Genomic DNA, 23,264 nt, shown 5'->3' with positions numbered 1-23,264 from the left:
TTTCTGGTTCTTGAGCAGGGCAGGTCCCTCGTCATTCTTAAAGGATTTTCCTTGATTGTGCACAGAAAGAGAATTCCTGGTTTCTTCCCAGGATCTTGGGAGCCAGTAATTAGGAGACAAGTAAGACAGGAGTTAAAAAAAGAATAGCCCAACAGAAGTTTCTTTTCCTCCTCATCTCTGCCCCACGACATCCTACATGGCTGGAGTGCACTCAGGAGACAGGCATCCCAATGCCCAGCTGCCGGGCTTACAGTGAGGGAATGTGCACTGAATCAGCTGAGACTAGGAACGAGCAGAGCCAAATTTTGCATGGCGGGACAGATAAATGATTGCTTTCTAAATCAGTTTCCTCAAGAACACTGTAGTGATCTGGGCACATTGGGGAACACATCTATGCAACAAACAACGTAAATGCAACTTAAGAATAAAGACGTAACTTTTTTTTTTTTCTGAAGAAGAGGCTAGAATTTCAGACTAGTTGAGTAACTTCAGAGCTGGTGAACAGCGGAGCAAACTTTTTTTCCCCCTAACTATTAGGAATTCATTGCATTCTTAAATGAATACGCACAGTAACACAGAAAGCCTGAACAGCTGGGAATGAGCACGTGATGAAGCAGAGCCTCGGAGTATGTTCTTCAGAGTGCTCTAGTACCTGGGTGCGTCTTACAGAAGAAGCCTTTTACACATCCACAACGTGTCAGCCAGCAATGCCCCCATATGCAACGCTACAAGAAAAACAGTTCCATTTGTCAGCATTTTGTCAGACAAAAAGGTAGAACTTCAGTTTGCGATGATGGTAAATGCAATTGAAAAAAGAGATGGATTATTTTGCATTCTTAACTTTTATTATAAACACACAGATTAAATATTAACATAGAAAAAACGAGACGTTACTAGTTAGGCCTTTATAAGGCTAAGTGTCCTAAAAATAGCCAACAAAGTCCATTTTACACAATATCCACTGAGCTGGCAATCGCTGTAGAGCCACTTTTGTGGTGACTGTATCCTCCAAAACACTGGAATATTCCCTGTCCTCTCTTTCAAACAGAACAGCATTCTGCATAAGGAAACAGTTTGCACTTTTGTTTACTGCTGTGCAGCCACGATGAATAAAAAAGATCCATGTATTCAAGTGAAGACACTCCAAGAACATCAGCTTAGTCCAATTCCCTTTTTAATTTTACCCAGCAGGCCAGGCTCATCCCAAGTAGCATAGCTGGATGGAAGCTGGCATTGCAAGTCCTGACCCAGTGGGCTTAGTGGGAGCTCTGCAAGGAGCATCTGTAAGAGCAAGAACCAATGTCTGTTCTCCAAGTAACATGCAAAAACTGTTTCAGTTCATTTATAAAAGCTGGTCAAAAAGCTGAGCTTGTAAGAGCCTAGAGAAGTCCTTTTGTTTTCTAATTTTGACAACACTAAATTTCACCAACAAAAGTCTAGACGGTTTAAGTTTAAAAAGCTTCATTTAACAACTGATGAAAAAACTATGATTTTCTTTTTTTGTTTCTTTTTTTTCCCCTTTTGCCTTTATTTGAAGTCAAAAAGGCTAAAATAAAGAAGCTTTGAGCTCTCTGCTTAAAAACAACATGCTTTCCTGTTACAGTGTTTTCTCTGCCCCCCACTGTTCCTTTGCCTTCAAGCAGTGAGTGCTCTCACCACCACTCCAGTGCTTGTGTCAGATGTTTGAATGGGTTCCAAGTTATAAAAAAGATACTGTTATTCAGTGTCTATACAAACACATACTTGAGCAGCTCAGACAGCCAACACTAAATGTGTAAGCAATGGATTTAATGGAATACATTTTTGTTAAATCCAGTAGTTAATGCAGTGCAAAGAGGTCTTTGCTTTTAGAAGTATATATTATCTACTATATACATGGCATTTTTCCCCCTTAAAAATAACTATGAATAGACCACTGAAAATACGGGGACTAGTAGAAAAATAATCGAAGGATTTTATAGGAAAAATATCACTTCCAATAAAAATATAGTAATTTCTTCCTGCTGAAAACAAGTAACAAATATATACTTCCACACATAATATTTTCAGCATCCTGTACATGTAACAAATATTTATGCAGTAGTAGCCCATCATTTAAACAAAACCCAATTCCTTTACTGTTCTGCTTTTTAATTAGCATTAAAAAAGCACTTATCAGTAAATATTTGCTTACTCCTTAGTATGTTACTCTGGCTTTTAGTAAACTAAGCAAATGGTAGAAGATTGTTGATTAGATAGGAGTCATTTACTTATTAGAATTATATATAATAAAAATAATTTATTTAAACAACCTGGCCCTGATCCTAGACAGAGTTGATACCTCTTTGCATTATTCCACTCATTCCAACTAGCAGTCACCAAACAAAGCAAATCTGGAGGGCCCCACTTGAAAAGATCACAGTTAGTCAGAGAAACTTGTTTTTCAGTCCCTCTGTTTAAACTAGTGACAAGGATGGGGGAAAACCCAAGATACTGGCACACTGTGCAACCCTTCACCAGAGGCAAAGATTAGAAAAGCCGTTGGGTGCTGCATTATTGCATTGCTCCCTTTATGCCTCTTGCTACAGCCACAGCTTTCCCACTTGCTGAGGCACACATTACTCTGGTCAAATGGTGTCAAGACAGGTGCAGCCACAGAGGGTTAGAGGTACCTAGGATCAAGCCACTGATTTTGTCCCATGGACAGAATCTTGTCTTTACCAAAGACAAGATTACAGATGAGGATGAAGTCTGTGACTAGTGGAGATGATGCTGATTGAAGCTGTTTCTCTTCAAGACTGGGTTTCTATATTCTTGCAGAGCCTAAAAGGAGCAAATATTTATTTTTCCTGGTGGATTTTTTAATATTAAGTGAGTGCTCTTCCCATTTTCTAAGTCTTCCTCTTAATAATATTTAGGCAGTGTTTCTCTTCGTGAAACTTAATTTTTCCAGTTAACGTGGAGGTGTGATTCAGCAGAGTCCTTCTGAACAACTTGTGTAGGCAATATTTTTCTTTAAATTTATACTATTTTAAAAAGCATAGCTTTGTAGAAAAATCAGTCCTGAGTTTCATCTCCAGTCTTCAAGATGAACCAAGGCTGTACCATTTAACAACAACCTTTTCAGGGTTAGCGATGGTATCTTCCCACTGCTCTACTGCTTCACTGTTAGTGCTATCAGAACTTATCCAGATCTGCAGCAAGAAATAAAAAGAGAAATCAAATTGAGTTTACCTGCTGTAACAGTGGCCCAGACTTTGTTAGATCCAAATAAATACCATGAAAGTGTAGAATGAGATGCAACATGTAGACTGTGACCAAAGTATTAGCAACAAATATAGTTCTGTTAAGACTAACATAATTTGGCTTTCGGCTGGGAACACAGGCAGTCTGTGTTTACATTTAGTCTCTAAACAAATATGAATTAGAGAACTCACTACACACTGATGTTTCCCTACTTAATAACATATTTTAAGTCAAGCATTCCTTGCTCCACTCAAATTGATGTGCTGGGGTCAAGGACCCATCAGGGCAGTGATGTCCCTTTAGACCATGTACTCAAACTCCAGCTGGCAGCAAGCCACCTGGCGCCCAGAGTTAGCTGTCCAGCATTTTCATGAGCATTTAAAATTGCACACTCCAACAGACGGGGCCAAACCTGCATTCCACAGAGGTTACTAACTTGCCTGTATCACACATAGTCACGCAGTAAGAGTCCATTTCTTCTCGGTATTCAATTAATGGATAGCGGCCCTTAAACAAGGAAATGAAGTACAAGTAGGAAGTTTTTCCCCTAAACAATATCACCAGCTCCTATTGCCAAAAGAATTCTGCTTATGTAAGTAGGTATCGTTATTTACGGGACTCTATTTCCTCCACTCTTCCAAGAATGAGTCCTTTTTAATACTTCTCAGAAACCTGCACCATGAAGTACATTTAGCCCACACTGCTGAGGCATGATTCCTCAAGAAGTGAGAATAATGCCTTCCAGAATACCACAGACAGCTGATGTTTCATCCACAGAGATTCAGCATACATCTTGCTCATGATTAAAGACATGCCCATAAATGCAGCCTAATCGAAGTGTTGTCTGTTTTAGAACAGCATCCAATTAAACATCATTCTCTGAAGAACCACGTTAATAGATCCAGCTATATTCATCTTTTTCCAGCTACCCAGCCAATTGCTTAAAGTACATTTTTCCCTGAGCCATATTTTATGTCTTCATGTGTTATGTGGCAATGTCTGCCTGCATGAGCTGAAACAACCTTTTCCAAATAATCTCTGAAGAGCAGAAGTAGCTCATTTCCTCCCCGTAAAAATAAGACCCATGATTAAATGAATCTCATCAGGTTGAGATGACCTCACATATTGCTTAGTGACTGCAAAATCATACCCGGTTAGTTTTGCCCCAAAATATCACAGCTAGCTAGCATACTTTTTTCTTTTTCTGTTCCAAATCCAATTCTACCAACAGAATCACAGAAGGACGGAACACGTCTGACATGATACTTGATAGAATAGAGGAAGGTCACGTAACTCTTACTGGCACATCATTTCTATACCAGACCAGCGTCTCCTGCAAGTGAACGTGTGCAGCATGCACAAGATCCACTGCCAGGCTGGGAAGCTACCATTTTCTGCACCTAAGGATAGTGCAGTCCTTCCGCTGGTAAGGGACTTTACAGTTGGAGTCTCAAAATCAATTCCACATTATTCATTTATGTATATATTAAAATTCTACTAGTACATCTGCCTGGGTCAGGGAAAGCACTGTGCATTAAGAACAAATGTGTCTCATTATACTGAGGAAAAAAAAGGAGAGAAAGAAGGGACAGAATAATGGTCAGTTAGAACAATGAGGGAAAGAGGGCAGGGAGAATGAAAAGAGACCAGACTTTCAATTTTTATGGTGGTTAAATACATATGTTCACATAAATGCTTTCAAAGAGATACTACAGAAGTTCCAGCTGGAAAAAAAGGGGGGGGGGGGGGGGGGAGAGGAGGAAGCATTCGTCTAATCATTTTGTTTGTTTGCATTATCACTTGATCATACACATTCAGAACATTATGCTGACTTCAGCACTGTTGTACCCAGAAGGGCAGTCTGCTATTGTAGCTGTTGACATTTCCCTTCTACACACTTGTTTGTGAGTGTACTAGTATTCTAAGCCAACACACCTTCTTTCTATAGAGGACATTGTAGATTGTGGAGATGGTGTGAATGCTATGTTTGTGTTCTTTAGAAAGCCTAGAGGCAAGGAGGACATCATACATCTGTCTGTAAGAAGCAAATCTTTTACATAACAACACTCCACACAAAAATGACATAAAAGAGTTCTTTTTAAAAGAAAGATCAAATGTCAACATGCATTCTGATGTTCGTGCATGTTTAAGAGCCAGTACTATTCCTTCTTGGATTAAAGCCAGAAGATTTTATTAGAATTCACTATTTTCCTATATGCCACCTTATTTAAAATATTTTAAAATTCATACCAAAAAAAATCTCATGGAACTGGATTTTAAGCAAAGCATTTCATGTTAGATAGCAGAAACCAACCTGTCCTAGGAAGTGTTTTCTTCTCACTGAGCTTCTGCTGTAGAGTTTGATGAGAAAACTAATTCCTTGTTCAGCTTGGCTAATTGGAAAAATCATCATTTCTCCCCACTTCACTTGGCCATTGGTAGATTTCAGAAGACGTGTCTTCTTCTTATACATCAATCCTTCTGTACTAAACATTCCAACTTTAACAAAGAAATCTATCAAAAAGTAAAAAAGAGGGAGGGGAAAAAGGACATAACACATAAAGGGTTACTCACAAACATACCCAAAGAGGAACTGACAAGACCCACATGTATTGTTCAAATTGCAACAGTTTCCCAAAAGTCTGGCCAAAAGAATTGTACAATAGCTTTCCTGACTGGTCACACAAATAGAGCGTGTTCACTAGTATTGAACTGATTAACACATATCCAAACAGCAAGTGCAAGCTAATGCTCTTGTATGTCAGGATTAATACTGGGATAAAAATCTTCCAAAATACATAAATGCGTAGCTTCAAACCAAACAAAATGTAATCAAGTAAGACATCTGTGGAAACAAGCCTTGGCAATGGAAATCCACTGCACAATATGTTAGTTTGAGGTTTGTAAGGAATGTTATGGATTGCCAACTCATTCGAGCAGCATTTTACCTGTTACAAATGGTTTTAGACAGGAGGCATGAGACAATTGATGTAACTTACATAAAGACAGCGGTGTAGATGAAATTGGAAGGTTTTGTGCTTCAAGAATCTGTAACTGAATCCTCCTGTTTATTGCTTGAAAACAAGTTCCTACTTGAAGTTCTGCGTGGCACACCTACAAGCAGAAGAATGTTGCCATAACATCTGGATTAAGTTGCTTATAAACTCAGGAAATGCAGGAATTCTGTTTTATGTTGGGCTCCCACATTTCTAGCTGGGATTTCCTGGACAGAAATATAAGTATGTGTTGTATATACAACCTGCAGATGCACAGTAAGTAAATGCATCTTGCACTTGTCACAGCTGCAGTACACGTGCTCCTTTGATGCGCTGCTTATATTATATAGTGCATGTATGACCCTAATGGGCTGCAGCCAGAAGTACTGGACAAAGAAACCTAAAATTTCACCTGGGAGATTCCTTAATGGTAAGAGTGGACACAGAGGAAAAAACAGACACACAGTAGTAGCTCTACTAAACGTGGATGTGAAAGAGAGAGAACAGGCATGTTCCACTGACAGAAGACCTTTGGACTTCCCCTTCCACCCTTTTGAATTCTGTAATATGGAGATACAAGCAACACTTTATGTAGATACAGGGCCCTGTCATTTAATGTCAGGAATGCTTAGGATGACAGCATGCTGTGGATTTTCCTGTGATGTAAAAGTACATATGTTTCCATGCTTAGACACACGAACACAGACACATTCTGAGTGTACTGAAAGCTCCAGTCTGATTTTTTTTTTTTAAATAAAGAATTTTTGCTAGTGGCAAAGTTGCCTCGAGGTCCTCATTACTTTTCTGCCAGAGGCTAATGTACTCTGGACACAGTAAGTACAGCAGGAGTGGGCCAGTGGAGGGAGACCCAGCTTTTCTGAAAGCCTCCACTTAAAAGGCCTGTGCTAGTTCTGGTTCCCTTCAAGTTCTAATGGACTTCAGAGATGGAAAAATGCACCAAGCAAGTGCGCAACATGTCAGATAAAGAAGAGAAATCAGGCTCCAGTTCACTTATGAGACTCAAATTCTCATTGCAGCTCAGCCACAAAATTTCTGTGTAAACATGAGAGGAAGCACATGGATGCAGTGTCTGGAGAGCTCTTAGATATAATGGTGAGGAAAGCCAACACAGACACAGACACAAAGAGACAGGATGAAGTGGCTTCTCACACAGCTTCCTCTTTCACTTAATCTGTAGCAAGTTACTGCTTTTGAAGCAAAACTTTTTAGAACTACAAATGTCAAGTATAACTTATGTTAGAAACCAAGAGTGTCACTCATATTACTTACACATTTAGATAAAATTTGCTTTTGAATTGCTAATTCAAGTTTAATTTGTTAAAAATACAAATGTCTAGACACAATCTGTAAAAGAAACAAACAAAGTGGGAGTAGGGGGAAAGGAAATCCCACTGTGAAAATGACATTTGACAACCACCTGTTTTTTATTACTGTAATGGAAATGAACTGCTTGAATTATTACTTCACAGCATGTAATCTGAACATTAATATATATATATACACACACACACACATATATATGCAGTTTCAAGCCACTGAAGATCTTAGCACTTTTCTTCCATAACAAAATCAAATTCCATTTGCTGTGAGCTCTTGCTGCTAGTCCTACGGATCTTCTGATGCTTTTTTGGTAGGAAAAGGCAATTACTCGGTGCCCTTTGCTGAAAGTCTTCCCAGAATGTCCCTCCCTCCAGCTGTGGGCCATGTTGTGGGAGAGCTAGTTCTAGTTCTTTTCCCAGAAACAGCTGCAGTTTATGACCATAATAGTGATGCGCCTAGTTCAAAAGTCTGCATTTTTTTTCCATCAAATGCCCCCCATCCAAGAAAGCAGAAAAAAAACACAACTGCATTTGCTCTTAACAATGAATTATGACTGAATTATTCTACTTCTGTTTCCAACATCTCTTTCTACGTGATATGACAATACACTTTTGTGGTATTAGCACTTACAGATGATTTGGAAGGAGGAGATATATCCAGCCAATGACTTGACTCCTCTGAGCTGAGCTCCCGCAATGCCAAGGAGCACTCTCCAATTGTTCTTCTCCTTGGAGCCTGTGTCTGGATTTTAAATACCAATCTGACAGCCTGCAGGCTTTGCAGTTTAATAGCAAATACAAAAGTTTCCATAAATTCAATGTCCTAAAAAGAAAGACACAGAGGTAACATCGTTTTTTTAAGAGAGTCACACTGAACACAAAACCTAGAAATAGAGGCTTCCTGGTCTTAAAGCAACTGCTCCTGGATACTATTTCAGGTTGTCATGGAAAGGTGTGATTTTACAGAGGCTAAGTTCATGCAGACTTGTCACCTCATTGTCACAGCCTGGTAGACAATGCTCTGGATTCTGGTGCACTACCAGAATGAGCTGAGGCTCTCTCTTCTGGAGCTTTACACACATTATGACAGAAAATTCTCCTAAGACCTTTTGCTTCAGTCTCTCTGCTCATTTTATATTCTTCCATATTTGATTCATGTTATGGGATGTTTACATTGCTTCACCTCCCTCCCACTCACCCCAAGCCCATTCATCTTCCTATACTGGCACCATCAAGACTCCTGTGCCACAGGACCCATTTTTACTACCTTCTGTAGAGACAAAGCATGAACTTTGTGTCCTGCCCTAGCGAGGGGCTGGAAGCAGCATATCATCATCTACCTTCCCCAGGATGAATATGCATCTAAAGGTGTGTCCAGGTTTCCGCCAATCCCCCACCTGCTGTGAAGACCAGCATGGTTCAGTTCCCTGTGAGTATCTCATACCTGTCCTGCAGACTTAGGAAAGGATGTATGCAAGGGAGGATAAGAGGAGGGGAAGTGGAACAAGCCATTTAAAGGGATTTGGAGAAAGGATATGGGGATGAGGATTTCTTGGTGTTTTTCTTGCTTCTACTTACATTGCATCCCTCCTTGGCAGAAGATTTGAACTGCACTGGTTTAGGCAGTGTGAGAATTCCTTTGACATAGATAAGAGGGTTTTCTCCACAACTAGAAGGCCAGGTCAGGTCTTTGCACTGCAACATTGGAAACAGAGTCAGCAGAGACAATGTAAGCCTCCAGCTAACAGACAACTTAAAAACACAAGGTCTTCTATACTGCTGTAATTCCTGTAATACTGAATGCAAATTAGAGCCAGTGTAATGATTATGTCACTTCAGAACATTTAATAATTTACTTTCACAGCAGAGAGTAAAAAGTGAAATCACTAAAATCTGCTGAATCATTATGTGGGAAACTGACAGCATATAAATTGTGAAATCCCTTATGTGATCTTGCAAATGGATCATTTGGTATAGTCACAAGGTTTCTGAGTACTCAAAGTTCCATTACCTAAAAATTAATCAGTTCCTGGAAGTGTATAAACAAGTCAACATAACAGCATCACATTAGTTAACAAAAAAACTGCAAGAACTACACAACCTTGAAGTGCTATTACAGTTCTACCCTGAGGGAACTAGTACATTTAGTCAGAAAAATGGTGCCTCCAAATTTTGCTCCAATTTGCTGCCTCCATATTTCCACAGAAAAATTTCTATACCAGGACCAGCATTTAACCTTCTCAGATTCCCTACCCCTGCCAGTTTCTCACTTCAAAATAAGACCATTTGTCTGAACTGTGCTTATATTAATCCTTAGGGGTAAATTTCTTTTGCCTTTTTCTCCTCAAAGTATTCCTTAATTCTCATTACTCTTGCTAAACAGACTCTCTGTCACCTTAACACTAAATATAGTGAAATAGTCATTGGAGTAAACAATGATCAGGTTATTTATGTTTGCTTATTTATAATTACTTACATGTAAAACCGTGATCCAGATCTGTTCCGCAGAAGAAACATAACACAACTTTACATTCAGTCTTCCGAACTCCCGCTCGTCACCTGATAGTGTAATAGTATCTGTGGAAAAAAAAAAGCCAATTAGTGTTTTTTAGAAGCAATACAGTATCTTAAAAAATTATTCCAAGAATAGGGGAATTCATTACTAGGTGGACTGTCTATCTTTGAAAACTTTTCTCAACTTAAGTTTGACATATCTTAATACCTGTTAATAACTTATGCTATATGCAAACACCTTTCAGAAAGTAAAAGAGCACATTCCTGACACACCCAAAACACATTTAGAATCTATCACTTCCCTTAATCACTTTCAGTGTTAAGTTTATAGATTGGCCTGCTATTTATCTTTATCAACCAGGCTAATAAACATTTTACTGTTACACTTTTTTCTAAGAGCCACTTAATACCCAGTGTTTCTCTATTTACTGAGGACACAGTGTGAAATTCTGACTTTCATAAAGGAGACTTCCGTGGGCACTTTAGTTGTTTTTGAGGATATGTTTTGCATCATCTCCAGTTCTTCACCATCCCTTTATTACTAAGGGTACTATTTTTTTCATGCAATATTCTTGAATAATTCTCAATGTAATACAAGTACTGTGTTCCAAATATTTTCTACAGAAAAATATTGATACGTGAAAAAGGACTAGAGCTGTGACCAAGGTGCCACATCCTATCCTAACAGAAAACCTGTAAATTCTTATTTCACTGAGACAGTAAATCCAGGGATCAATTTCTCAAAAGCACAAAGACTTGCACTCCTTGAATTTGCTCAACCTCTTGATAACAGGAACATGCAAGTTGTAAACTCTTAATTTCAAATTGTGAAGTAACTTCCAAAGTGACTTGTTAATCATCTCAATACAAACAAACAAACAACATTAAGACAGCTTAACATTGCAAGTATTTCATTACAAGTTAAACAAACAAACTGTACCCAGACTCCTGTTACTGCCTTGTGATTCCTTCCTGGAGGAGGTACTGCTAGGTACGCTGGAGAGTGAATCGTATCTCTGGTGAGGAGAAAAGAAGAAAAACAACAAAAAACCCACCACTTCAGTAAGAGCAATAGATGGAGAAAGCCACAGAGATTCTGCTACCAGATAAGACACGATGAAAACAAAATAACAAGCAATTTCAAATCTTTGTTCTCCTACTAATCTCTTGATCTACCATGATATTACTGCCTTGACGTAAAGAGCTGATACAGGACACATTAGGCCAACTCAATTTTTTTTACTTATGGATATACAGCGTTGTGTCATCTAACAGATGATTATATGGGACAAAAAAATGAACATGGAACACTGTTTTTTTGCATAAATAGAAACTTTTAGTGTTCCACTTTTCAAGTGATGGGAGAAATAACAAAATGAGGAACCATAGACTCTTCTCCTGACCTGACTAAAAGCCTACTCAAGTTTCTCAGCAGCTCTGTAGGACTACAACAGCAGTAGCTAGAGGAGACATCAAGAAAATAAACACAAAGTCAGTCAAGGTATTGAACTTTCCCTTTAGCCCTTCCAGTGCAAAGTACAGTGCCCTTCAGTGTTTCCTCTGAAAACACCATGCAACAAAAACAGATACACCAAATGTGCTGAGGTTTCGGTAGAACTGAAGTTACATGTAAGGTACAAGAAGTACTCACCTTCATGAATCGATGAGGTGGGCTTCTGAGATCAAACATTGAATGACTTAAATCAAGTGACCCAGGCAAAGCACTAGTTCTTAAATCGTTAACTAAAGAGACAAAAACAACAGTACATATCATGTCATTGCTAGAAAAAATAAGATTTTTTAAAATTTAAGTAGACCCATGGTAGAATTAAAACCTAGCTAGATAACATCAAGGGAAGGATGTCCCCACCTCCCATTCCCAAAACACTCTCCTTAAATGACGAAATGCTGAGAAGAAGCCATTACAACCAACAACTTAATGAACTCCATTTTTGAAACTGGTCAATCCTGCTCAGTCACATCGGTAGCACTGGTAGAATGGAGAGCCTGCCTCAAAATTGCTTCCACAACAGAAACAGTGCTTTCAGTAGATGCTTTAGCAAAACAGAAAGCCTCGTCTATAATTAACTCATCCAGAACTCTGGTTTAGCCTAGTATCCTTTTTTTTTTTTTTTTTCTACAGTAAAGATCCCAGTGACAAAAACATGGCAGTTTCCCCCATACTTGGATGTAGTTAAGTACATCTTATCAATTTTATTTTGACCACAAAGCAATATGGAGCTAAAGCACATCGCCTATGCATGTTATGCAGCAACAGTAGAAAATGAGAGCTAAAATAACACCAGTGTTTAAGGAATTTTTGCTGACTCTATTAGTGTTTGAGAGTTTTTTTACAGAGGTTTCCCAACACTGAAATGAATGAAAGCAGTATAGTTTAACTTAAAGGACCATACAATGCGATGCTTTGCTTTTTGTTGTGGTTTGGTATTTGAGAAGACCTCTGTTACAACTCATTGATCATACTTTAATAGAATTACATCACCTCACTGGTTACTGAAAATTTATTTAATTTTTATTGCCTTCAGAAGAAATAACCAATTATGCTTATTGTGAGATGTAATAAAGAATATTTTTTTTCTGAAGGAAGAAAAAGAGAACAAAAGGTATAAAAAGTTTTTACAGCCATGGGAGGGAAAGGAAAGCAGCAGTGCTACTGTGGGGAAATATAATGAAGGTTGGTATGTCTGGTGTGCGTTCCAAATTTTCCCTTGCATATTACACAACAGGGCTTACTGAGTTGTTCACAGAGCCTGGTGTAGAAATAGCATTATAATATCAAGCAGATCTAAAAACCTTGTTTGCTAAAAGGGGACTAGATATGAAAGACCAACCCCATACTTGCTTTGAAATTGATAATGGCTATGGAAATTAATTCCATATTTAAAACTTGTGAATTTCACAAACTATTGAAAAACAGATACACAGTTCTTTATTCCTTCACTCAAGGCTACAAATTTGTCCTCGTTTTGGCTGGGATAGTGCTAATTCTCCTCATTGTACCTGGTACGGTGCTGTGTTTTGGATTTAAGATGAAAATGATGTTGATAAAACAACGATGGTTTAGTTATTGTTTGTGCAAGTGTTGCTTGACTTTTCTGCATCTCACACTGCCCTGTCAGTGAGGAGGCTGAGGGTCACAAACGAGGACAGCCACAAAGTCGATCAGAGGGCTAGAGAACCTCTCTTATGAAGAAATGCTGAGAGAGCTGGGGCTGTTCAGCCTGAAGAAGAGAAGGTTCGAGGATGGCCTTAATGCAGCTTTTCAGTACTTAAAGGGGGCATATGAAAAAGATGGAGAACAACTTTTCAAGGCCAGGTTGGATGAGGCCCTGAGCAACCTGATCTAGTGGGTGGTGTCCCTGCCCATGGCAGGGGGCTGGAACTTGGTGATCTTTAAGGTCCGTTCCAGCCCGAGCCATTCTATGATTCTGAGTTGTCTGGGAGGGGACCACTGTTTCTCAGGGACTGGCTGGGCATTGGTTGGCTGGTGGTGAGCAATTGCATTATTGCATTGTGCATTATTTTTTTTATTTTTTTTTTTCCTATTTATTTTTTTATTATTATTAAACTGTCCTTATCTCAACCTACAAGCTCTCCCTCTTTTACCTTTTACAATTCTCTTCCCCATTCCACGTGGGCAAACAGTTATGTGGTACTTAGCTGCTTGTCAGGTTAAACCATGACAAGGTTATAAATCACTGAAATGCTTTAAAAACAGCATAATTTGCTGTGTGTTCCTAGTAAAGCTGGTTAAAGTTTTTGAAGAACCTTAGGGAGAACGCAGGGACAAGAAGGAGAGATGTTGCCTTTTTCAAAAATGTAAGTTTTAATGGAAAAAAAATAATAGCTTTTACACTGAGAAAGCTGTCTGTAAAATATAAAGCAGCAGAAAAAAATATTCATAAAGATATTTTGCTTACAAAAATTACTACAACTTTGGAAGAATATTAATTTTTCATATTTTTCAGTTATTTGTTGAGATGAAGAGGGGGGACATCACATGAAAATTCAGCGACTTCACTTCATACTTTCCAAATAAACACGTTCTGTAGTTTTAAGTGAACTCAAATGAAAAGTATCACAACATTTAGTGCAACAAGATAGGTTTTGTCTAGAGTCTACAGATACACACGAAGAAAATAATCTAGTTCTTGAAACAGCTGTTAAAAAACTCTGGAGGAAGAAGGCATATTATAACTGTACTCTAGACATACTTTAGTGACCTTTCTTGTGTTTGAGCTTACCAAGACAAGAACTAGTGAAGTGTTTACTTGGCTTGAAGAAAAACGGAGAAAGAGATGATGAACTGAAGGGAAGATGTTCAAGACAATTTTATGAAACCATTTGGCTCCCACAGGTGCTTGCAAAGCCTAGCAAAACCATATGTGTGCTTAAATTATACATGTGTTTTGTTCTCCTCTTAAAATAATATATATATGGACTAGTCTTTTCATTTAGTTTCTATGGTGATTCAAAATTAATTTTAAAACAGGACACTGACTGAGACATTTTTCCCAGCTGTAAAAGAAGCATGCTGTACCTTTCTAACAAACACGTCTTTAAAAATGCATGCTGTTGCCAGCTTCCTATCTGATGGAGATGTGTGTACATTTCTTCGAGCGTGAGTTTTCTGAATGGATTTACCTTAGCAATCACTTACAGCACGCAACACTTAGTCATCTACTTTACTGTAAACAGCATGCATTATACAAGATACATAAACCAATGAATGGTACAGAAGTTTTACCTAGGTAGCCAAACACTTTGTATCTAAACTTTTACTGATCGTATCTCACAGCCCTCCCCTGTTATTAAACATACTTACACAGTAAGAACTGGTGATATTTCTACACCTTCAAAAGCAAAGTACATAAAAGCTGGCATACAGCATCACTTCCCATTTTGTTCCTATTCTCATAATCTGCTCCTGAATGTTTATTTAGCGCTTGTCTCCCTCTCCGTATATATATATTCCTCAGGTACTCTTCCACTCAACATACTACTTGATTTCCTTGTTCCTTCTCCCTCAAATACTCCTCTTACTGGTAGCTAGACTCTTGGTACTACATCGTGTTTTGGATTAAATGCAGCTACACTAGTTCACTTTGCCAATATGCCTACTGTTGTGTGACGCATACAAGCCTTATTAAACCCCCAAATGACAGAAAGTAACAGCACAGCTGGAAATCAAGTAAAGCCCGCTCCACAGATCAACTCACCAACCCGGAACTGTCTATAGTATACAGACTAGTTTGGGAACTGCTATAATCAAACATGTATTCTGTAGTCTAATGACTTTTTCTCTTACCTATGCGCAGTGTGAACTGGAGGAAGACAGAAAAGCAAGAGTGCAGTTCTTCTCACCTGATCCATATAATTTCCTATTATCTGATTTTGCTTGGAAACGCCTAATCAGATCTGGTGAAACATGCTGCTCCAAATAGAATGGGTTGTACACATCATACTGGGGCCATTGGTACATGCTGCGCAGTTCGGCTTTCCGATCACCAAATGAAGCTCTGGCAGATTCTGTGGAGCACAAGTAAACATCAGATACAAGAGTTCCAGACATAACACATGCTGCTTGTTTTCATAAGGCAGGCTGAGTGCCTTCAGGGCAAAGGACAAAATATTTCATTATTATCTGCTTCAATGAAAGGGGAAAAAAACACACAAAAAATAAAAGAAAACAGACACATATTACGTCAGATTTCAACGGCATGCTGGGAAATATTGGAATGAAATTGGCCATAATCTATGCATACCCTGTCTTGAAGTGTTCCATGATAGATACCTAACCAGTTAAAATACAGAAAGCTCTAAAGACAAAGACCAAGATGGAAATTCACCAGAAAAGTAGGGACATGCATAGAGAAAACCTCTGACTTATTTGGCTACAATCCCCTAGGATATTCCTAGTTGGCTAATGGGCCCACAGTCCTTTAGGAGGGTCTTGCATAAAAGATAATGCAACTTGCAATCGCAATCTCCTTGTCATCCAATTTCCATAGGAAGCGTGTCAGTGGTAAAATTACTGGTCCAAAATGACTTGAATTGTTGGCTGAGACACAAGAAGACAGATTTGAGAATGCTCGAATCCCAGCCGTTTACTCAGTCCATTACGGCACAGCTGCCCTACTTTTCTTTCCTTTATTTATAATTATTTCAGACAAGACACGCACTCCTTGGTCAGCAGAACAGCAAAGAACACTACTGTAGTGCTTCATTTTGTCTGTCTGGAGTGAAAAGAAGCCTTGCAATAACAGTCGAGTAAAGAAGTGGATGGGGTGACCTGGAATCTGCCAAGCTCTGACATTTGCTTCCTTCATGTCACCTCTCTGGATTTCAGCCTACCTGTGAAATAGCTCATTACTCCATTACCAAGTGCCTTCAATTCTGCACGTGTTACACCATAAGGGGCAAACATTAATGCTATAAAATCCTTTCCTCCAGGTGGTAGCAGAGTAAGTAAAATAGAATAACTCGAACAGTGAGATGGGATATGAAAGATGATAAGGCAAGAATTCAAGTATAATGGGCTCCAGCAGAACCTGTATGAGGGTGAACGCTAGAAGAGAGGCTGTGAAGTTTTGCTGCACAACAGGTGACGGAAAATTCAATGTTCCAGCCCAGGAGCACACTCCCTTCTCCTAGCTTACTTCTGCGAGAGCATGAGACATGCCGCAGTGAATACTGAGAAGGGCTGCCAGAACTTAACTACTTTAAGGAGGAATGCCAAGAGCTAACACTGAGCATGTCCCATTTCAATAAAGGAAAATAGTCAGACATGCACAGAAAATGGAGTGGAATAAGGGAAGAACTTGGACTTCTACAGATATTTAACAACAGTCTAAGAAACAAATACTCTAGTGGTTTTATTTTTTGTTTTTATTTATTTTTTGAATACATTGGTGCTTTGCTTATTGTAAAGAAGGAACGACAGCACACTTCTCTGTATTTAGTAAATCTTCCTAAAAGTAAACTTTGCAATTTAAACACAACTTTAATGAGGCTTAAAAACTGTACTTTCCAAATATAAATACTTACTTTTTAAAAAGAAGTGGAAGCTGCCTACTTGACATAAGATCCACTTTTCAAATATTTATTCAAGAATTTAAAATATTTGCTCAAGAGGGACAATTATGAACAGCCAGGTCATCCTGCCAGAAGATCTTTGGCTTTATAGCCTAAAGGGCCACTCTGTTCACTAAGTCCTTCAGAAATGATGATGAAGCATAATTCCCAATGAAGCCAACTCACTTGTTTATAAGTCATTGACTGATAAGATTTTGTAGAACAGCAAGAATAAAGAAAACATTTATCTAAAGGTTGTTAAACACATCTTCCTTCTCCCTTCCCTCTAGAGAGTCCTGGTCCCCTTATGAACTTATCTGTACGATCTTGAGGATGGGGTAAGATCAAGCAAGACAAAGTATGAACCCAGATTCTTTAAGAAAGATGATTTACCAGGAGCATGTCCTGCATTCCCACACCTTCTCCAAGTACTCTTTACAAGATCTAGCTACTGAAGAACATATACAACAAGCAATCCTTTGGGACAGCAGCCTGGCTCTGCCAGGTGGGTGGCAGAGAGCAGCCCCACACATCAGGATTGCTTTCTGCTGGCCATCTGTGGGAAAACCTAAAGCAGGTCAGGCTCAGAGACAGAGATCATATTTTCCAACTCCAACCATTAGGCTGCTGCCTGTTTGTGGCTGGTGAGGTGGGCATCATGAATAAAACCCACCGAGAGACTGGGCACAGAATGGCCAATCTATACCCATCAGCTCTGCGATACTGATTAGCTTGGCCCTTATGCTAGTGTTATTAGCAGGGGTGGGTGAGGAAGAGGCGAAAGTTTGGTAGCAGAAGAGAAGCAAGGGACAAGAAGCAACAGCAAAGACCTACACAGAAGGGAGAATGATGGGAGTAAAACCACACAAACAGAAAAAAGCAGCACTGCATTAGTTATTATGCAACATGTGGCTGATTTTTTTCAGTTACTGAAGTTCCCACCCTCAGAAAAGAAATCCAGTCACATGAGACTAAAAACATTATCAGCTCATCATGTCCGTGAGGCAAAGCAGCTCTAGAGAAAGCAACTGTTCAGTTATGCCCTCGTACCAAAATTTTCCCTTATCTAAATCTACACATCTCTGGAGAAGACCTGAAGTCCTCATCATCTCTAGCGGTAGCACGTGCCCTCTAACTCGTGTTACTGGGCCATGCTCCCATTCTTTTAAAATGCCACTGTGCCTAAATTGCATGCATGTCATTTCAGCTGCGTGAGGATGGGACTGACAGAGGTTGAAGTATAAGACTGTTGTGAAGCAAAGTATCATCATATGCAACCCATATACTGCTGAGACCTGACCCCCAGGCACCCAAAGAGTAACAAAAAGAACAGGAAATAGAAAAAAAAAACATACAAAAATGAAAATCAAACAAACAAAAACAAAACACACTTTCCTCCATGTAGTAGCATATGCTTCCTGTTCATGAAATTTGAAAAGGAAGATGTGTTAGTATGCTAAAACGTTATCAGTACATTAAATGCAAAAGACTACCCTCCTTCCTTCCTTAAGTGACCTGGATAATGGTGATGTGTTAGGTCTTTTCTTGCCTCCATATATTCTTTCACAGACCTTTGGCTTTCTTCAATATCTTCCAATACTTTGAGTATGAGCACTAGTGTGCAATCCCCCCTTTCCATTTCATTCATGCAAGATCACAAAGGTCACTGGGGTAACATCCTTCCCAAAAGCTCTCTGAATGTCCAGAGGGAAAAGCCACAAGACCAGGCTTCTAGAAAAGTTTTGCAAACATAGGTTTTCAGTAGAAATACTTGACAACTTTCAAGGAGTAGCAGATACTAAACAACTATTTTGGAGTCCTATGACAGACTAAATTAAAAAAAAAAAAAGACGTACCCCTCCTCCAAATCTCTATAAGCTGAATAGCAAATTTATTGAGAGAGATACCATTGTGTTACAATGCACAAAGTAAGAAATTTCTCTCACAAAAAAAAAAAAAGTTTCTCAGGCTTTGGCTAGAAAGTGACACTGGTTAACATAACTAATGAAGTACAGTATTTTTTATTCAGGTTTCCACCACAGAAACTTATACTATTTTAGCAATATTTTTTATATTTTACCTTGAATCCCTCCAGCATGTGAGGTACTAGGAAGATTTTTGGGCTGTACATAAGCCAGTTTGAATGGGGGGACCACAAATGGTACCTCCTGACCATCCAGGGGCAGTTTAGAAAGCAGATAATCCTCTGAACAGCCAACTTGCCGCTTCATCGACACAGAAGACAATGGAGGTTGCTCTACAATAGTTGGCTTTCTTGCAGCTACTGCTTCAGATTCTTGTACCATGGAAACTGCTAAAAATAAAGAGCAAGAGAAACAGACAGTCCACATATGCGTTAAATTTTGAAAATACTATGAACAGATCTCTTATTTAATAGAATCTGTGCTTGATACATTACTTAACTGCTGCTAGCATTCAGTTTTACTAGCATTCAGGACTAGCACTTGGAAAAGATATTCATCCTTACGATACCTGTACTAATATAAACTTCATTGCCCAAGCTTGTGTATTTATAGCTGCCTTGCTCTTAGTAAATTTTTAGAGGAGGCACTCTATACACTTGTATAGAACAGTTTTGCAAACAACTAAGCCACCAAAGAAAATCCTGACAGCAAATCTGCAGGCAGTTAAAAAGAAAAAGAAAAAAGTATTCACTTTTAGAGAGCTTGAGAGATACAAGACCTTCACGCGACCTTAGGTAAAAAAGCTGGCTTTTTGGACAGCATTTCAGGCTGCAAGGAGCAGACTTGAGATAAGCATTATTCTTCAGTTCAAGTTCATAACACTAACAAGTATGTGTCCAGTCTCCAAGTGGAGGTATGGAATGACTTTTGGATGTTGTCAAAGAATTCAAGTTTATCAGGAGTGACAAAATAACTTTATTTATGGGAAGTCTCAACATTAATGAACACAGAATAACCAGACCCTTAGTCAATGTGATTATATCGGAACTTACGATCGTTTTTTTCTTCTTCTGCATAGAAGCACCATTTACAGCAGTTCTTTATGTATTCTTTCGCCATTGTTTTCAGTGTCGCAACTCAGAAGAAACCACAATCAAAGATCCACCATAGCTATCAAACCTGAAAAATACTATAAAAGTAACTGTATTAGATTACAATACTTGAAATTAAAACACAATACTATGTTATTAAATATGTGATTGTTAACTGGATTCAGTCCCTGGGACAATGACAGTTATGTCAGTCACAAATGGATCAGAGCTGTTGGATTTCTCTTACTGAGACAATTATTAGTTTATATAAAGGCACTGGGAAAGAGAAACTCACTTTAACATACAGTATGACAGTTCTTTCAGTGACCCACTCAATCGGTACCCTTCTTTCAGGAACACTAAAATTCTCCTCATATTTGTGTATCACTGGGCTTTGCAATTTACTCAGCTCTACATCTGCTTTGATATGCTTTAGCAAGTCATTTGTAAGACATTTCCCTTGGTCATGTTTCTCCTATTCTCTTTTACTCATGCAGAATGTTAACATACATAGCCATTTACATTTTTGACTCTACATACTCCATATTTTACATTTGAACACAGTCTTTAAGAATGATGCCAAAATTGCCTTCTTTGAGGAACTACTGCTTTCTCGTAATTGCATGCACATGAAACCAAAGACCTGTTTTATTATATAATTGTCTGCTATGCGCACAGAAATAGAGAGCACTGGCTTCCAGCAAACCAAGAGGCATGCAATCTACTGAAGAGCAAGATCTAGTCTATAACAGCTGGTTAACATTAAAATAACTTTATGACAATACTAACTGGCCTCATTTAAATGTCTTTATTTATACGCTTATGTTCTCTTTTCACAGGGACACAGACAGCTGTGTTGCCTCCTGTCCAAAACTTTAGCCGCCTAAGTCTAGCCCTTTTACATGCACCTAAAGTACACACGGTTCTTTGCACAGAATACCCAAGACATGACTCCAGCTCCTTGGAGGTTAGCAGAAGACACCGAACAGAACATGAACAGAAGTTGGAGGGATGGGAAAGATGGCAAGTGGGAGAAAGGGGGATAGTGCAGAAAGAGTGTGACAATTGCACAGAAATGGACAGGTTTGCTTGGTTATCTCAGTCACAGGAAACTGCTGGAAGTTTCCATGCTCCAGCCAGAAGCTATTCCCATCTGCAGTTTGAACAGCACAGTCCTTTTGTTTGTATGGGTGTTCAAAGACAGCCAGGGAACCGCACAAATACCGATAAGAGAAATAACATCAATATCTCAACTATCAACCAAAACCTTTTCTTACACTACTCCCCAACTCCCACAAATTAATTTGGATGCCAAACAGAAATATTAGACACCTTATCTAACTTAAAAAACGTGCTTTCTTCTCTTAACATTACTTGTTTCCATGCGTAGGTGCAATTGAGTGTTACCAACAGATGTGTCAACGTGCAAATAATGACCAAATACAACACGTCCTTACTGACCCAATCTTTTGCACTCTTCAGTACTCTCAGAATTGCTACTTATATTTTAAGTTGTGGGCTTTGCAAGGTCATGAGAGCATATGGCTTCGTGTAGAAGGCTTGAATTAACTTCTCATCTTTAAAATACGGGTGTGAAATATAATGAAGGTTTGTTATTCCAACTATATAACTGTTCCAGAATTATTCTTAATTATGAGCTTTCACAGAATACTGATTAGAAGGAAGTTTTTTAAATTCCCATTAGACCCAAGCTTAAGTAAATCATTATTCTACTGCAGCAAGGACCAAAGGGAGTTTTTGGTTTAATGCAAATTCTGAGAATTGTTGCTATTTTTACTACTGACATTAATTACTTCCTATAATTTTATTCTGCTCTTTATGCCCAATAGACCAAAATGAACAAGATGCAAATGGACTGTACAGAAAAACCTTCGAAGTAGCCTGAAGAAGGCTGGTAATTATTATTCTGGAAAATAGAATGCCACTGAGGAACTTACAGAGCTTAAAAATACCCCAAAATACTTCTTAAAGCAGGGTATTGCACTGCTATCTGGTCAGAAAGGGATACCATTACTCTGCACAGAATCCCCCACTAAAAACTTGCACTGATCTCAAAACTGCCCACGAGTTTAAGTAAAGGATGTGATTCATATTGCAAATTTGGGGAGATGATACCGCCCAAGCACAGAACCCACTGCACCTATACACAAAGGGAGGCACAAGAATTTCTCGTAAAATTCTCCACACTTCCAAGGACAAAATTTTCACTTCTCCTCCACCCTCTGAAGTGTACTCATGATAGCCAAACGTGCTACAATTCAAAGTTTACTTTAAGGTTACCATACAGTGATTTTCCTTCCCAGCTGTTATCAGTGCACAGCTGGAGTTAATATGCTTTCCTCTTGTTCACCATGTTTAAACTGGGCTGAAACAGCTGCTTCGTTTGCTCTCAGCTTTGCAACAATGGTATCTAAGTGTCAGTGGCAGTTTGCTCAGGCAAAACAATCTTTTATCTCAAAGTGTCCAGACTGAATTTATGCAGTACTGGTAGTGAAGGAACCAAAATGTTAGTAACCACCCAGCTTTCCAGCTACATGAAGTGGAAAAATTAGTTTTTCCGCATCAGAGAAAATTCAGTTTATGGTAGTAATTTCTTTCCCCTGAATTTCTTAGCTGGAGCCATAAACGTGAGTCAGTAAATAAATACAAATCACCATTTACAAGCAGTTGCCTTTCCATCACTAGGTTGAGTCCCTTCATTCGAAAGAAAGGCTATATATTGGTGTTGATGATCTAACAGTAATAACACAATTCTGTATCTTTTGCACTCCTAACATTAGAAAGGCCATATTTTTCACAGTAAGACTATGCAGCCTATAATATTCTTAGACCATAATCCACTCCCCACCCCCCATTTTATAGATAAGGAAACATTCATTCATTTCTTTCTATCTGCAGGCAAACATAAAAGCAATTCGTCACTGCCTCGTCTACAGAAGAGTACACTCCAATTTCTATTTCCAACAATCTATTTCCAGATTGTTTTGTAGGCAGGGCATAATCAATAGCCAACAGCAAAGTACATAGACACAAATTTTAGAGATTCCAATTCAGTTT

At 38.7% G+C, this 23,264-nt stretch overlaps 1 protein-coding gene across 11 annotated transcripts in view; it reads right to left on the bottom strand.

Annotated features, from left to right (window-relative positions):
- Window positions 1-823: 823 nt before the first annotated feature.
- TC2N (tandem C2 domains, nuclear) overlaps window positions 824-23,264 on the bottom strand; it is a 34,315-nt gene continuing 11,874 nt past the window's right edge. For 5 of the 11 annotated variants that reach the window (XM_068682936.1, XM_068682933.1, XM_068682935.1 and 2 more), the window contains 11 exons: window positions 20,144-20,284; window positions 19,251-19,481; window positions 15,461-15,625; window positions 11,727-11,818; window positions 11,016-11,091; window positions 10,038-10,138; window positions 9,140-9,256; window positions 8,193-8,384; window positions 6,225-6,339; window positions 5,540-5,739; window positions 824-3,173 (listed from right to left, as the gene is read on the bottom strand). In XM_068682936.1, coding sequence (XP_068539037.1) covers window positions 3,063-3,173; window positions 5,540-5,739; window positions 6,225-6,339; window positions 8,193-8,384; window positions 9,140-9,256; window positions 10,038-10,138; window positions 11,016-11,091; window positions 11,727-11,818; window positions 15,461-15,625; window positions 19,251-19,481; window positions 20,144-20,171 — 1,428 coding nt within the window. In that variant the 5' untranslated portion in view covers window positions 20,172-20,284 and the 3' untranslated portion in view covers window positions 824-3,062. Of the gene's footprint in view, window positions 3,174-5,539; window positions 5,740-6,224; window positions 6,340-8,192; window positions 8,385-9,139; window positions 9,257-10,037; window positions 10,139-11,015; window positions 11,092-11,726; window positions 11,819-15,460; window positions 15,626-19,250; window positions 19,485-20,143; window positions 20,285-23,264 lie in introns of all 11 variants that reach the window. The other 6 variants (XM_068682930.1, XM_068682926.1, XM_068682929.1 and 3 more) reach the window with 2 other exon arrangements.

This window comes from Anas acuta, chromosome 5 (assembly GCF_963932015.1).
Source record: "Anas acuta chromosome 5, bAnaAcu1.1, whole genome shotgun sequence".
Classification (NCBI taxonomy): domain Eukaryota; kingdom Metazoa; phylum Chordata; class Aves; order Anseriformes; family Anatidae; genus Anas; species Anas acuta.
Note: the sequence above shows the minus strand (reverse complement) of the source record. Positions and strands in the feature narration are given on the sequence as shown.